At 39.7% G+C, this 17,493-nt stretch overlaps 1 protein-coding gene across 1 annotated transcript in view; it reads right to left on the reverse strand.

The window, feature by feature from the left end:
* Positions 1-4,120: 4,120 nt before the first annotated feature.
* Positions 4,121-17,493, reverse strand: part of cacng2a (calcium channel, voltage-dependent, gamma subunit 2a) — a 78,008-nt gene continuing 64,635 nt past the window's right edge. The window contains exons 3-4 of the mRNA XM_085352864.1: positions 9,412-9,552; positions 4,121-4,656 (exon numbers count right to left, since the gene is read on the reverse strand). Coding sequence (XP_085208990.1) covers positions 4,121-4,656; positions 9,412-9,552 — 677 coding nt within the window. The remainder of the gene's footprint in view (positions 4,657-9,411; positions 9,553-17,493) is intronic.

Below are 17,493 nucleotides of genomic sequence, written 5' to 3' on the forward strand. Positions count from 1 at the left end.
AGAAAGGAACAAATGTGCTCACTACTGTGTAAAAGAGCTGTGTTTGTAAAGCACAAGAGATAAAACTCCCAGACAGCCTGTTTTGTAAATTTATGGTTTGAGCTGCTTTTTGTTAAACAGAGATATTGCCATGCTTTAAACGAGGTAAAGTCAGACATTTGATGGGCAATGGTGATATTTTTTGGATTGCAGCTCCCAGTGGTCGATTACAGCGTGTTATCACAATTTTACAACAGCAGGCTGAGGCCCTGATTTTAGCAGAGCACACATGGTTTTATGTCTGACAGCTCAGCTTTTATTTTTATGGGTGTATGAAGGCTGATGCCAATATTTTTTAGAAGGAAGATGCCAAATAGCAAATATTTTGTATAGATATTCAGTGTCTGAAAAATAGCTCTCTATCAAACTCCTGGCATTTCTTTATTCCATATACTATATAAGGTTAACACCAAAATGGTTCTGTAAAGAAAAGATGGAAAAAATGTCTGTATACTGAGTTAAAACATTTATTTCTGTCCAATGTTGCATTATTTATTTATTTATTTATTTACCAAAATCTTGTATTGATGCTAGATTTTCAATATTCTCATTGGACTTAAGGTCTACACTCTGTGGTGGCCGATCCTTGTGTGAAAAATGATGCCCCATGCTCCCTGAACCACACGGTCCCAATTTGAGCCTGATGAATCCTGGCATTGCCATCTTAGAATATGTCTGTGCCATCAGGGAAGAAAACAAATCAATTGATGGAAAAGCCTGGTCATTCAGTATATCTAGGTGGTCAGGTGACCTAATTTTTTCGCCACATAACGTTGCTGAAGACCCGATCAGCTGAAGAAACCTGAGATTAGCGTATGGTAGAAAGGAGTCATGATTGAGAAGTGTTAAATATCCTGTTGCCATCCTAAGCATATTAATCACTCCAGAAATTATCCAGTTACCTATTTAATCCGAGTGACTTTTGTTGTAAGCAGTGTGTGCTTAAAGTGGACTTAATCATTTTTTCTGAATTTCATCATCAGTGTATTTGATGGCTAACAGTAAACAGAAACAGTTTATAGTTTGTTCAGTGTACCTTCCAAAATGCAGAAAAATATAATCTCTCTCTGACAGCTCAAGCTTCAGACCACAAGTTTGACAGGATTTCTGATCCTGGACCTGTTTGTGTCTTTGGCTATAGGCAGATGTGAGATCTTGTAAATGCTGATTGGTATAAAAAACGGATTTCAACCCTTTATTACAAAGGCCTTCCTTTTACAGCCTTGCGTGTTGAAAAGGAGTAGCCTACATTATTCCCCATAATTTCACAATATTTTTCACATTTCACCTAATCTTGTTTTGTAATTATAGCATCTGCATCTATTGTAGTTTTCATCTTTCCTTGTGAAATACTGGATTTGCCAAACTCTTAAATAAGTAAACCTGAAAATAAAAAAAATATGAGACAATAATTATGTGGATGTTACTCACCTCAGCGCTTGTCCTCCCTTATTTGACATTTTACTACAGAGACTTCAGTCCACCACAGTAATAAATAATGTTGGTTTAAATCCTGTTTATCTGATACATTCCAGTTTCTTCCAATAAATCAGGACTCTTCAAAAGTCCTTAAAAGTTAGTCAGAGTCAGAGTTCACCAGGGTTCTGCACAAGGACTGATTCCTCTCTCGTTATATATATTAAAACTTTAGCTGATATTATTGAAAAAACAAACAAACAACAGAAAACAGAAACCACTGCATACATTAAATGTGCACTTGTAGTTCTCTACGAAGCCAGACAACACAAATAAATTAGTTAAACTATTCTAAATACTGAATTATCATATGCTGCCCTAAAAATCTCTGAATCATAACGTCACAGTGAGCAACCACAGAGTGATTATATGTCTCTTTTCTTAAATATTGGCTTCCTGTAAATCCAGGTCCAAGATCTTTCTCCCCAAAAAGACTGCAGACTTGTAGTTCGTAGAGTTTCTAGTGGGAGGCGGGGCCTTTAGTTACCAGGCTCCTGCCATGGTGCACCAGCTAGAACAGCGGTAGGTCATCTACTTTTAAGATTATGCTTAGAACCCTGAATCAGCCTTTAGTTATGCTGCTATAGGCTCGAGCTGCTGAGGAAACGTCGCATGATGCACTTAGCATTTCTTCTCTGCTTCCCTTTTATTCATTATGGGAAGCAGAAGGCATAGCTTACATGCCATTGTTAATCACATGGCATGTCATACATCTCTGCTTCTCCTGCTTCTGCAGGTGGTCGCTTCCTGTTAAAAGTGAGTTCTTACTCCTCACAGTTGCCAAGCTCTGCTTGTTGGGAATTGTTATTGTTTTCTCTGTAATATCATGGGGTCTAGGTCATGTTATCAAGCACTTCGAGACATGTGTTTTCCTGAACTTATCTATTTTAGATAAAAGGCTAAAAAGTCACATTCACAATGAAGTCAAAACATTATAAATGCTAAAAACCACAGCTCTGTTTGACAAATACTTTCCTTTCAAGCCTGATTCTGTTTGTATTTCTTTTCTTCTCTAATAAGGACCAACATTTCAGATATCAAAATGTGACAGACAGACAAGTGCGACAAACAAGAAGGTGTTGTAGAGACACGCAGTGAAACGTGATGATTTGTTCCCCCTAGGGTTCGTATTTTATTCATCAGGACTTGATGCATCCAAGTATAGGATCATTCGGTTTTGGCACCTTCAATTTGAACAACACATTAAAAATCAAACGAAACAAAGAAATGACTAAGGCTGTGTGAGTTTTAAAAATAAAATACATACATACATACATATATTTATATATTTATAAAGAAATCGACCAAACCATTTAAAAAAGCAGTTTTGTTCCATGTAGATTGTTTGGTTCGTCTCACAAAAGCAGTAATGAACTAAATAAATAAATAAATAAGAAACATAAGAAAAATACACATGAAAACATTAATACTTTAGCGCCTTGGCTTTTCCCCCCCCCTTTATAATTATTAACCTTTAAAACTTAAGTTTCTCAAGAGCAGATTTGCTGTAATTTTATAGCATGCATTTAATTTCTGAAATTGTGAGTCACTTAGCTTCTCTTGTACTATTTCATATTTAACTTGTTTTTATTTTTGTGTTTGGCGTCCTCTTCTTTTCCTTGCCCTCTGCTCCTTCCTTTCTTATTTAGCAGAAGTCGTGTTTGGAGTCTTCGCTTTGTGTGACCTTTAACCCCCTTTTGTTGGCTCTTTCTGTTAAGGGGTTTCGACTCTCGCGTTACGACCCCCCCATATAAAAAAAGAAAGTGAACAGGGACCAAGAAAAAGACGAGAAGGTTCTATTAAAAGATATTATTCTACTGTCTGCGTCTGCCTGTGGTGGCTGCTGTACTGCTGCTACCTGAAGGACCATCTCTTGTTCTTGACCTTCGAATGAAAGCATACTAAAAGAGTCTTTTCTCATATTAACAACAGCACTTGGTTTAGTTAACTCGATTTTTTTTGTGTATGTGTGTGTTTTTTTCTCTCTTTTTTTGCTTCGGTAAAGTCTGTATCTCTTGATTATTAACGTAATAATTTATTTATAAAAGTAATACATATATATATGTATACATAGTACCTTTGTTAGAGATTACAGATTGGGGTAATTCTTACTGAATCCCAAGCTGTAACAATTCACAGTTTTAATGCAAAAAAAATGAACAAATCAGTCAGTAAATAAAAGAGGTGGCAGGCTGGCTGAGGGGGGAGCTTGACCTGTTGCTCCAACCAAACTTGTGGGGCAATACTGTCAAACATAAGGGCAATGAAATGATGAAACCAATTCTTTGTCTCATAAATGCCCACCCCTCCCACCCTCCCTGTCAGCGCCCCGAACCTCACAAACAAATCCTGCTCAAAAATACCTGACAGAGCTCACTTCCTTGGGACATCCTGTCCCACTCTCAGTCCTCTGCCATTCAATCCAGGAACACAGCAGACTTGTTGAAACTCTCTCAACAATGGTAATGGAAAAGTCATGCAGCTGAACAAAAAGAACAAATGTCTATAAACATGGAAATCCATCTTCTCCTGGGGCGTTCTCCACCCACAGGGGTTTCCGTGTCTCCTGGTCTCCGCCGTGCTGGCCTGGCCTGTGTCGACTCTCTCATACAGGCGTGGTGCGGCGGTTCGCTGTGTTGGTGTGGCTCGAGTCTTTCAAGTCCTTCTGGATGCAGTTGTGGACTTGCAGGAAGTTGTGGTCCCTCTCAGAGTTGTAGGTGGCGGTTGGTGTGCCGGAGGATTTGAGGGTGTCCCGGGGAAGCGTGTACATGGAGATCTCCGTGGATGGCAGCGCGCTGAAGCCCTTGAGGCCCATCGGCGAGGTGTCGCGAGAATGTGACGGGTCTGTGGAGCGGGAGGAGGAGCGCGAGCGGCGTCTGTAGCGGTAGCGGTAGCTGGGGATCCGTGTTATGGCCGAGCCTTGGAGGTAGTCGGCCGCGCGCGCCCCTATTCGCAGCTGTCGATGGCGGTCGATGAACATGTGCACGGCCAAGACGCCCACCATCTCAGCCATGATGAAGGAGAGGGCACCGAAGTAGAAAGACCAGCCGTAAGAGTAGCTGTTCTTCTTCGAGTCACTCTTTGAAGGGTCTCCTGCGTTGGCTGATATGTACACAATGATCCCGATGATGTTGCTCAGGCCTGACGTGTTGGGAGATGTAAGATGGGCACAAAATAAGGGAAGAATTGTCGATTTATTGGGAAAAAAAGATAGAGGAAAAAAGACAAAGAGAAAACAAGACACAAAGTATCAGTCAAGATGAACTCAAGCCTTTAATCCTGGTAACTTACCATTCACGCTCACACCAAATATGTTTAGAGTGCTGATTCAGGCACTGTACACAGTCTGCTAATCCTGTCCAACTCCTCATCCAACACGGCTGATGTTACAGTCTTAATCTTTGCCCTTTCTGTGGCAAAAAAGGACATTTATGTCTTGTCTAGATTGAAATAAAGCATATAGTCTGAACATATATCCAAATATATGATCTCTTTATATATATTTACGTCTCCATCTATATATCTTACTTTGCCTTTTTAGTTTAGTCACACACACAGAAATGTTTGACATGGTATTTCTGGGAAGATGGATTGTAGGGAAAGTGTGTCAGGGACACCATATTTTTAGAGATGAGTCCCAACGGGTGGTTTTTAGCCTAGCAACAGGACCAAGAGAAATGAAAGGAAGGGAAGAGAAGAAGTGACTTGTAGCTGCAGTGACAGACGTGACCAGCAGCCTGAGAGTTTTCAGCATGGCCTTTTGAATTCATGGTGTAGAACATTAAGTTTTAAAAAAGTACTTTATAGCAAATACTGAGAGGAAAAACACCAACATCGTGCCTGTACAGTAAAAATTAGGGTGCATCTGAGATTTTGTTACCTTTACACAGAGCCAAGCAAGCAGCTTCCCTCATTTACACTCTATGGGAACATATTCACTTGATCTCATTTTGAAGTACACTGTAAACCCAAAGAATTTAGCAGAACTTGTTGATGAACTTAAATGTTTCAGTTTATCAGAACTCTACTATATTGTGTACATTTCACATTTACCCTTTTCACTAAAATAAAAGTAAAATGTTTAATAATTACATTGAAAAATATTTAGTAACTAGAACTTAAAGTTTTCATTCATATCTGCCATGAGAACAAGTTGACATTACCTAAAAGGAATGAGTGAAACACAGTCACATTTGTTGTTCACTTTTGTGATCTTTTTTAATTACACAAAACTCAAAGATCTGGACACTGAAAACTCAAAAACATGTCACACAAACTGTACAAAAACCAATTGTGTACTTCAAAATTTAAAAGCACATTTCTTCAGTTCAACAGTATTTTCTTGGCCTCCACTGATGACACACTGCACTGTTAATATTCAAAAATATCAAATGCTAAAGACATATGTCTTTTTCAAATAGCAGATGTGACTAATTACACTGTAAACTGATGAAATGCTACATTTTTAAATGCTTATGTACAACCGTCCTGGTTCTGTTATTTTACAACCTGCTTTGTTAACATTCATATTCAAAATAATGACCATCAGAAATGTCTTGAAGTTCAGTTATTGCAACAAAAATAATAAAATAAAACAACAAAAACAATACTGTGCTCTGAGACGGTGATGCACACTTTTGGGGAACAGTTTACCAGATTACAGAGTACTCTCAAGGAATACAGTGTTGTTCAGTCCCTTGGTAATAGTTGTAGTAGTAGGTGTAGTGCACAGATCACTCCAAACATGACTAAGAAGTTCATCAGCAGTTCTTGGGAGACCTCCACAAAGTCACTCTGAAGGACTTTCACAGTCTGGTAATGAAGTGGGTTTTTGGCAAAGATTACTATAACGAGGGCCGTGGCATCATCTCAGATATGGCTCATTTGATTCGTCCTGAATGAATCAGAGAATGTGATCACAAACTAATTCTCTAATTCACAGGACTATTGTATGACAGATCACCTCTCCAGTTAATCATCATAATCATCTTCATCAGAAAAGTGGTTTATACTTGTTGTGACGCAGGAGATTCTGCAAATCTTTATAATACGTTAAGTCTTTAAGCACCATCCAGGAACCTTTGTTGTGTCGGAGTTATGTTCAAAAGCCATGTATTATTTTAGCTACAACTCTGCATTTTGTAGTTGTTTTGAGAACAAACTACACGTGGGTAGGTAAAAACAGATGATCTGTGTTCTAGACTGTAATCTGTTCTGAGTCCACTGAACCCCAGTGACAAATAAAGAGGAAAAGCTGAGATGGTCTGGGCGTGTGCAGAGGAGGAATATTGGATATAGTGGACAGATGATGTTGAAGGTTGAGCTGTAAGGCTGGAGAAAAGAAAGAGGAAAGCTAAAAATTAAAGCAAAGTGAATTCAAGAATAGAATTCAAAGTCTCAGTTTGAGGTTCATTTCAAATCTCTTTTCATTATTAACATTTTACATTTCAGCCAAAACTTTTGCTGTCTTACCTGTATTAGGATACTTCTATTTGAAAAAAGTAATTGACTGAATCAGATGGCCATTAGGTTTGGCGTGGAACGTGTTGGGCATGTTCTGTTTGAACCCCTTTGAAGGTTGGTGCTTTGAGTACACCTACATCGGAAAAAAAGTGCAAGTTATGACCTTTGCTATGGTGAGAACAAGAACCTATGCCTCTCATCAAATTGAGTGAAGTAGCTAACACATTTGGATTCTGGTAATATTAGATGTTGTTGAAAGACACTGAAACGAGAATTCTGACTTTCAAAAGGCTGAAGTAACATATCCCCCCCCTAAAAAGTTTATCCATCTCTCTACATCAGGGGTGTCCAAGTCCAGGCCTCAAGGGCCGGTGTCCTGCAGGTTTTAGATATCACCCTGTGTCAACACACCTGGTTCATTACCAGGCCTCTGGAGAACTTCAAGACATGTTGAGGAGCTCATTTAGCCATTTAAATCAGCTGGACACGTCTAAAACCTGCAGGACACCGGCCCTTGAGGCCTGGAGTTGGACACCCCTGCTCTACATGGTCATATCACGAAAGGTTAACTTCTCTTTGCTTTTACCAGCTTATGTCACTTTTTCTCCAGTTCTGAAATTTTCATTAATTCCGTCCCCTTAAGTTTGAAAGACTTCATCATAATGTTTATATAGGACAGAGAGCATTGTATCAAAAAAGGACAAAAAAAATCAAATACCTCAGAATAACACATTGTCTATAGTAAAAATGTAGCAGTCTGTCTCAGCTACCACGGTGAACTCATCTTATTAGCTGTTAGCTTATTAACTGTTAGCTAACGGTGTCACTGAATGAGAATTGCTTTGCTGACATTTCACTAAAATGGGTTGGAAAAAAGTGAGATCTAAAGAAAAGTAGAATACTTACTGTGATACAAACATTGGTGGTTCAATGAGTCTTCAGTCCCACCCACTCACATTTTAAAATCAAACTACTGCAGACACATGGGCGGACCTCCATATTTGACAGGAAATTACAGCATTAGTGGAGTCTTTATTAGTACAAAACAAACCTAGATAAAAAGGTCAGGTTATTGTTTTTAAAGCTTGCAGTTGATGCAGATTTTTATAATGGCCTAATAACTGCACTGCACTAAATGAATAATTTTCAATTGTTTTTTAAATGTTTAAAATGTTTATGAAATGTTCCAAAAAAAATAAAAGTGACAAAAAAAGAGCAAAAAACCCCCAAAAAACAAAACAAAACAAAACCCCAAACAAAAACAATTTGTTAAACTTTGTGGATAATGTTAGTGAAAGAACCTGTGAGCAACTAATAAAAGACAAGGACACTTTAATTCTCGGTCCCTGTTCACTCATTGTCTTTTCCCAGAATCTGAATCAACCCAGCTGCTATAGCAGACTAAAAACAAATATCTTTTATATTTGGGGTTCAAACTGACACCAGGAATCAAAACCTTCCAAAGATGTCGGCCATATAATTTAAATAAATTAGTAAAAGTAGCGAGCACTTAATAGCCAAAATAGTTGAAGTTGATCCAAAACAATAAATTATGAACTAATTCAAATGTAAGAAAATTTTAGATGAACATAAGCTATTTGAGTTAGTAGGACTGTTTTTAAAAAATTAAGTTGACATTTTCTTAATGTATTTAATTACTTTGAACATTTGGTTTACAGTGTAGATGTAGTCTAACCTCCAGCTTCCAACAGTTTAATGTTTATCCCTTCTTTAAGCAGATAATCGTAACAGATTATGAATAATACCTGCTGGTTTCAACTGTTATGTGGCATTTAAGGTAAAGTGACCATCAGTTTGCAAAAGCAAAGACAATATGTTTGATTGATTTCTTGTATTGTATCAAAATAGTGAATTTGTTGCTCAGTAAAAGCAATTTTACGTGCGTTGTACTTGTCTGCTTTGTAATTAGAGCACATATGCTTGTACCCAAACTAAATGTACATTTCATCTACATGTCAGTGCATTCTGATGTTATTTATTTGCTTTGGGGTGAAAAGATGCCATGTTTTTCATGAAACAGATGAATGATGAATTCAAAAATGGGGTTATAAATACAGAGGGTTGACTGATACATTGGGCTGATACTGCCATATCAAACACAGTACTTAAATATATGTTGTCCAGTGTGAATACTTTATGACAGAACATAACATAGAAAAAGAGCAGTGCATTAGTTAGCACTATTGCCTCAAAGAAACCCCTGGGTTCTTATGTACCACCTTTCTGTGTTTGCATTGGTTTCTCCAAGTTAACTAAACATACATATCAAAGGCATGCATGCTAAGTTAACTGATTCTAAATTGGCCTGCTTGACTGTGAGTGCGAATGATTGTCTGCAGCCAGTTCAAAATTAGTGCAGATGGTTTGACAAATTCTCAAGCTTTTGTTTCATTTTGCGGGTGTTTGACTGACCTGCAGACACAAAGAAGATCCCTGCGCTGAGGATGATGTTGTGGCGTGACTTGTAGAACTCACTGGCAGCTATACACAGGCCTCCCATGAAGAGCAGGATGACGCTGAGGATGGGGAAGATGCTGGAGGCTCGCACCGCACCTGGAAATCAGTGGAAGACGGGAGAGGGAAAAAATTGGGGAGAGGGAGGCCAATGGAGAATGGGATGTGATTTGGTGTACACACAGAGGGAGGACAGCCAAAAGGGCAAAAAAGAAAGCGGGGGAAATGGCAGGGATGAGCATAAATCAGAGGGAGCGACAAACAAAGACAGAAAAGCATATTAAGATCCATTTCAGCATCTGGTCCTTGTTTGTGAGCACATCCTAATCAACACCCCAGCAGGCCTGTGAAAGACTCCATCAACACTGTCTAGTGAGTGTGTATCCCCACAGTGAGCCTGTTACCCAACCTTATGTAATCACACTGCTTGACTCTACCTCTCTCTTCCTTTGCACACTTCTCCACACACCACAGAGCAAACTGGTTGCTTCATGTGAAAGGCGGTCCACAAAAGCGCTATGAGACTCTGGCATGTATATGAGCCAGGCCGCAGTGCAGAGGGATACAGCCTCTGTCTTTGAAACAAAACAGTGTCCTTGCAGCTAATTATCATGAGGAAAAAAAATGGAAACGGGATAAGATGTTACTTTTGAGGTCAAACCAGGGTCATAAAAGAGCTGCACTGCACCCTGGGGTGTCAGGTAAAATTAGAGTTTGAGAAGCACACAGTTTCTCTCTAACAGTCACCTCCTGCCATACTTTTGCCTCTCACACTTCAATTTCCCCCATCCCTCCCCCTCTCGCCTGTTTAACATGCACACTTAGACTTTCATCAGGGTGGTTAAATTTTCACCACTTCACCTCATCTCCCCACGTTGCTGCCGCCTCAGCACTTTTCTCAGCTTCTCCCCAAAGTGCTGACACGGGGCTGGGTGGCTCTGTGTGGAGCTTGGCCGCTTGCACCTCCATGGGGACCAGCTGGAGGTCCCAGCGGCCCTTCTGCCTGCCTACCCGCCGCCATTCATCACTTCCCTCCTCACTTGATCTCTATCCTGGATCCGTTTGTCTCCTTCCCGCTGAGCACCGTGAGACTTCTTGGCTGATTGCTGGCTCAGTGGGAAAGCTACCTTGTACCCTCAGGTGGGCTGGTTGGCATCAGCTAACAGCTGCAATGCCAGTGGTGGCCACAGCTGGCAGGGCGTTCACCCTCCACTGGGCTCTCACTGGTAACTACAGCAAGATAGGTGACTGCTGAGGCTCTGCAAAGTGTATGCGATGGATGCCGTCATAATAAAAAATGAATAACAATTAGAAAAGAGTTGGCTGCTTGATTTCTTGATCTCACTCAAGACTATCTTCATCAATTTAATCCAAGCAGCAAACTCTACAGCTGATAAATGAAGGCAGCATCAATGTGTCAAAAACTGCAGCTCTGGCATTCAAAAAGGATGTACCTTTGTTTTGATGAAGGCAATTCCAGTACATTATTTGTATGTCACTTTGCACTAATTAGCAGGTATCTGTGTCTGTGCATTGCAACCATACACTCTATGTGTGCAGCAATCTTTCTACTCTTGGCTGATAAGTTATCCCTTCACCCTCTTATCCCAATATAATTATATCTAACTCTGAAAGGAAAAAGAGATGCGAGTGTCTAAAACTAATACGTGATAATATAATAGCTATGTCTATCTTTGTGATAATGCCCTAGGGTGTTTTCTGACATTCAAACCTGAAAACATTGATAAATTCAGTCATGAATTCTTCTAAAGTTTTATAGGCAAAGATGACAAAAACCCACAAAGTTTTGATATGACACTTGTGACAAAACTGAAATACAGTAAGTCTGTTGGTAAGTAAAAAGGCATGTATTTAAAAACATATATCTCATATCATCCACAATAATACAGAGCTCCAGTTTGAATAGCTCTTATAGAAGCTCAACAACTTGGAAATTCACTAAGGGCAAAACAGAAGTTCTTGTCAAATTGTAACCATGCTGTGATTAGTCTCTTAGTAATTTAATTGGCTGAATAAACTGATATAGGCCATAACTCCTCAGACTGAAAAGTGAAGGCCAGTGAGGAAGTGCCTTAAAGCTGCATTATTTCTAATAGCCAGCAGAGGGCGACTCCTGTGAGTGCAGAAAAAATGTCTGTTTGAAATCTAAGGGGAAAAACAATCACTGGTTAACTTAATCTATGACTTTAGCAGACAATTTCCTGATAAGGTCACAGTTTCAACTGTTAGTCTCAAGTTATAGTCAACACAACATAATGTTGATTTTGTGAATAATGGGCCCAACTAAGGCCAAAAAGCATGATAAAGTTTAAAGATGGAACAACTATTGACAAGTTGCTGGATTAAAACAGTACACTGTCTCTTAGTTTCTCACTCATATCCACCCTTTTCCCTTTCAAAACACCAAGGTGGTAATGGCAAAGCTAAGCTTGAGGACGCATTGGTTACATCAGCCAAAAATCAAGAATTGAGGTCTTGTTTAGCATAAAGCTGAGATATGGACAAACACAAGAAAGATAACATGGTGCTGATAGTCTGTTGAGACCATGACAAAGGGTTTTGGTCTAATTCCCTCCTGTATCTCTAAACCAACTGAAACTCACGCTGAGCTCAGTGCATGGTTGGCAGCAGCAGTGCCGGAGTGGGCTACACTGCATAAGCAGTGGTGCAGAAAGTGAAGTGAGAACACAGAGGTTTGGATAGGACATGCATCCTTTCTCTGACATTGGCAACTAAGATTTTCAGCATATAAAGTGTGGAAAGGGTATAGCCAGGTAACGAGGACCTAACCACAAACTAACAACAAGTAATGATTGCGTGACAATTAGCTAATATGAAAAATAATCAGCAACAAAATTTAAGGATATGTCTTCATCAGGTTTTCACATAAAAAGGCTGTTAAAGTGGCAAAAAGCAGGTAGGGAGCAGGTGAGAAAATAATAAAAATACTTACATTATAGATCCACATCCCACTGACAGCGCTCAGGAGGAGGCACATTGTTCACAGGTTTCATAGACTGAACATTCAGCTTTGGTGTGAAAGGTACCATTGTATGAAAATAGCACCTATTTGGATAACAGCCTATGACTGTATTTTTGGATGTTATGTAAAGTGGTGTAACGGACAGCAGTGTCATCCAACACTGCTGGTCCAGAGCAGATATTTCAACATCTAGTGACCACACTGACCTGAAATTCAGTATGGTGATTTGTGCTCCCCCAGAGGATGAATGCTAATGATTTTTGGTGACCCCATGACCTTTCTGTTCCGGGCATTACGAGGCCAAAACAAAAACAAAGCGAAACCGCTCCTCATCCCTAGAGGATTCACACTTTCATGCATTATTTGATATTTTAAATTTTAATGAGTATATGACATTTGGTGGGTTTGTTAATAGATCCAAACATATATATAGAATTAATTATAATGATCCCAGAGCTGACAAACAATTATTATTTTTTTATCTCCAAAACTGCCAACAGCCTGAAAAAAATTAAATAAAGTACGATGTTCATTCTGTTCTGCGCTGTACATGGATGAGACGACAGTTATCAAATAAATTACAATAAAAAAACTGCTGCTTTTACATTTTACACAGAAAAATCTGTTCAAAAAATGCAGACTGGATTTGTTTAAATAATGTTTGTCTGAATGGCCATCTGGGACAATGAATGCAAGGCCCACACTGTCACACAAATGCTCTTTACTTTAGGATTTATGGATTCACTTGTATATTTTTAAATGATGTAAGAATGCGCTGCCATACTTTTTATTTAGGATGTTACTATTTAAACAACTTGTAATGTACTTAAAAAAAGAAATTATGAGATACTGCATGGAAACAAAAAACTGTTTGACTTTATTTTTTTTACCTTTTATATTGTAAAATCAATGCTGATGAATTCAATTACAAAAAATAAAAAATCCGATATATTCCATCCATCTATTTCCTGCTGCTCCAGATTTCGCGGGAAGCAGTCTAAGCAAACACAGAGACTTCTGAGGGGACACCGAGGTGTTCCTAAGACAGCTGAGAGATATAATCACTCCAGCATCTCCTGATTCTACCCTCTGGTAGGGTACAGGCAAAACATAAAATCAGACCCTTAAATTTTAGTTAAAAATTCAAGTTAATCATCCAGCATACCAAAGACAAGCAAATGATTCTAAAACTAAACATCCCGCCATTAAAGTTACTTTCCATTTGTGGTGTCACATGGGTGCCAGAAATTACAGGAAGAACTCTTTTGGGCATTGAAATGAGAACAATTAAGTGGAAAAATCTACGGAGAGCTTCAATGAGGTGGTATTTGTTAAAATTTCTCTGCTATGAGCAACATGGATAGAAACGATTTAATATGTGAAACCTTAGTGCTTGATCTATAAAGGACCTAGAGAGCATTCATGTTTCTGACATTTCCTTTAAATTCATCCTAGCTGATCAAAACAAAAGACCTGGAGCACCTGGTTTTGGATAATAGGATGAAAATGACTGAGCTGAAGAGATTCACGGATCAGTAGCACCTTTATGAAACTGTTTCTGACCTGACATTGTAATGTCTCTGCTCCCTGCCCCACCCACATCCATCATGCCATCATTCAACATCACGATGTACTTATCGTTATATTTAACCTTGCCCGGCCACTGAGCTCCAATCTGTATGATGAAGAAGACTTTAATGCCGTTATTCGCCACCTTCCATTTTTCTTTCATGTGTCTGTCTCTGTCTGCTGCACACAGTCATCTCGCCAACTTTGTCACACAGCAAACGTCCCACATCTCATTTTTTCTTTGTCTTCCCCCCCATTTCTCTCTCTCTCTCACTTAATTTGCACTCAGTCAAAGCACAAGGCAGTTTGAGAGATAAAGTGTCATCTCGCCCTCCCCCCTCTCTCCCGCTTGTCTCCTTGCTCATCCACAGGGGATTGTGGGGTTTTGAGTAACCAGTGAGGGGGGATGATTAAATATTAAGTTGTCCTGAGAGTTGACCCCGCTCCTGTGTCCCACTCTAAACGCACCACTCTTCCTAAATGCCTCCCCCTCACTCTCTGCCTTCCTCACCACCTCTCCCGTTAACCCCAAAAGTATTGACCTGGCCATTCACAGCACATTACCTGCGTGAGGGCACGGGGGCTCTTTTTCATCCATCAGCTTCATTTGCAGGGACAAAAGAGGGACAGAGGGCCAACCAAATTTATTGATTGTTGACAGTGGGGCTGTTTAACGGTGCGGGATCTCAAGGTGACACCAAAGTTGAGGAAACCTCAGAGAGGCTCAGTTGCAGACAAACTTAGAGAGGAAAAGGAAGCCGATTTTGACTTTATTTCACTAATCAGCTGATACGCACATTGGTTAGCAACAAAATGTAACTGAGAATTTTGTCCATCTTAGTCCAGAACAACAGCCGACGGCTTTGATTCCTAAAGCTGCTGCTAAGCCTTTACAGATTGTATTTATTAATTTAAATGTCCATCAGTATTTGAATCTAAATGTGAAATTTAATTGCTACAAAATTAACAACTGAATAAATAAACAATTAGTGTTGACAAGCTTATTATGAACATGAAAATTCACGACTGATTGGGTACTCAAGCTGTGAAATTCAAGACATGAAACCCAGAAAGGAATGACTGGGTTATAAACAAGCATTCAGCCCCAAAGGCAATTGGTTAGATATCTAATATTAGATGTGCTTTTATTAATCCAAAAATAAATGCTTATAAACATGTTATTTTATATATAGTAATGAAGCAACACCTTATGAACCCTTAAACAAGCAAACTAATCCTTTCAGTGTATAGTCAACAGCACAATAAGCATTAGCAAATGTAAGCAGACCCTTTATAAGCCTTTAATATTTGAGCCCTTCTTGTCTCTGCAGAACGAGTGCCTCAGGTATGAGAGCTTCTGTGAAATCCTGAAAGCAATGAAAGGGATGCTGTGTAGTTCCAAGACGAGAAGCTCCAACTCATTTGCATGGCTTCGAAGGTCAGCTGGCCTGCAGTGCCACTCCGGTCCTCTGCATCCCATGTGCTAACATCCATGTTTAGCAGTGCGCTGAAAAGTGCAGCGACCTTCAGAGTGACCTCCCAGCATGCAGTGAGCCTTCACTGGGATCAGGCTGCGCCAACATGCCCCTGGGTTTGGCTGACCACGCGCTATCTCAGAAAGAAAGGCTGAAGTCCCTGCAGATTTTTCATGCCAGGATGCACTCTGTTCTCCCGTGTAATACTGAGTGTGTCAGTGCTCACTTATCGTTTGTATGAAGCTCACATAGCTGTGTCTCCGAGCAGCTTGTTGCCTGCAGTGAGGACAGAGGATGGGAATTGTTGGATAAAGACTGGGCAAATAACTATGCCCCCAGGCAGTGAGGCTGCATGTCTGAGAGGCCACCTATTTAAAACCAGTCCTTTCTCAAACTACATTCTCAGGATTTCACATCTTCACTTTCCATCTTTATAGGATCAGCTGAGCCCCCGTCAGAGTTTTGGATCCTGCCTGGAGGGATGCTTAAGCAGAGAAGCATCCCCAGGGGGACGCAGGCAGAGAGACTGACAGGCTGACAGATACACGGGGAATAGTCACTGCTGTGGATGGGTGAGTGGTGAAAGGACAGGTCTATGATACGCCACCTCTTTGTCCTTCTTTTACACATTTACAATTAATGCATGCTGTCTCTGATATACATACATGATTTCTTACTGATTAGAAATTTGTATCTGCACAAACTGTTTTTTAAATAAATTTTAGTGGATTATTTAAACATGGCTTTAAATAGTTCCAGATAATGAAAGCCATCCATCCATCTATAGGCAAGAGGTGGGATACACCCTGGAAAGGTCATCACTCTGTCGCAGGGCTGACACACATCCATCCTTAATTAACAAATGAACCCATAAACAGTTAAACAAAATTTTAGTTACATAAATCTCACCAGTTTGAAAACTACTACCTTAAAGGCATGGCCTCAAATGACTTTATTCAGTTAGAGGATGAAATGAGGAACTGCACCAAGGCCAAGATAAATGACGATTGGAAGAATCTGTAAAGGTGCTGGATGACTGAGCGTGCATCAGGACAAGTAAAGGTACTGTTACAACGATGTAAAAATAAACAAACAAACACAAAAAGAAAGCAAATTAGGAACAAAAACATTATTTAGACAGTTGAATTGTGCATGCATTCCCCCTTGTCAGTGATTGCACTGCAAATACTGATGCACTGTGATACTGTAAGTAGTCTAGGTCAGCACATTCAAACTGATTTTAGTTCATGGGCAGCATGCAGCCAAAGTTTTAGTGGGTAAGACCAGTGAAACTGTTGTACTGTAAGCTATGTACAACAAACAAAGAAACAAGCTTTGTTTTTCATCATAAGGAAGTATAGCTGCATGGAGAAAATGTTCAGATTTAATGAACAAATCTGACTGTCTATATTCAGTCAATCTGCTATTAAATCCCCCCCCCCCCCCCCCAACAATAAACAAAAACAAAAGACAGCTGTTGTCAATCAAATGAATGTGTCTGAATAGCAGGCACTGCATGTCTGTGACAGCAAGATGGCTGTAAAAGTGACAATTACTCACACCTCTGGCTCAGATGAAAAGATAGAACTTGGATCATGACATCATCACAAGTCATGATCCATAAACTACAAGTGCTTTTCTGGATGAAATTACTGTTAAAAAAAGTCTTGATGCACACTTAATCATCCAGGTAAGGAAATCCTGAAAAGTTGATTCTGTTGATCAGGGCTTAGCGTTTTTACTGCAAAAAAGGAAAAGTTATTCTCTTCTGCACACCTGCCACATTAAACCCAGCCGTGTGCCAGTTCTGGCTTGCAGGCCGTGCATTTGACAATCCTGACCTTGGTGAATGAAGTTTAACTCTTTTACAGAAACCAAGAAAGGTTCATACAAAGGTCTGCTAGCTTTATATGACTGTTTGTGCACATTTAGTGCTAATGCTTATGATCTACACAAGTGCTATATCTTCACAGCAAATAGAAAAGGTCTCAT

Source organism: Diplotaxodon limnothrissa, linkage group LG4 (assembly GCF_057381915.1).
Source record: "Diplotaxodon limnothrissa isolate DT_005_m linkage group LG4, D_limnothrissa_male_GT1.1, whole genome shotgun sequence".
NCBI lineage: Eukaryota > Metazoa > Chordata > Actinopteri > Cichliformes > Cichlidae > Diplotaxodon > Diplotaxodon limnothrissa.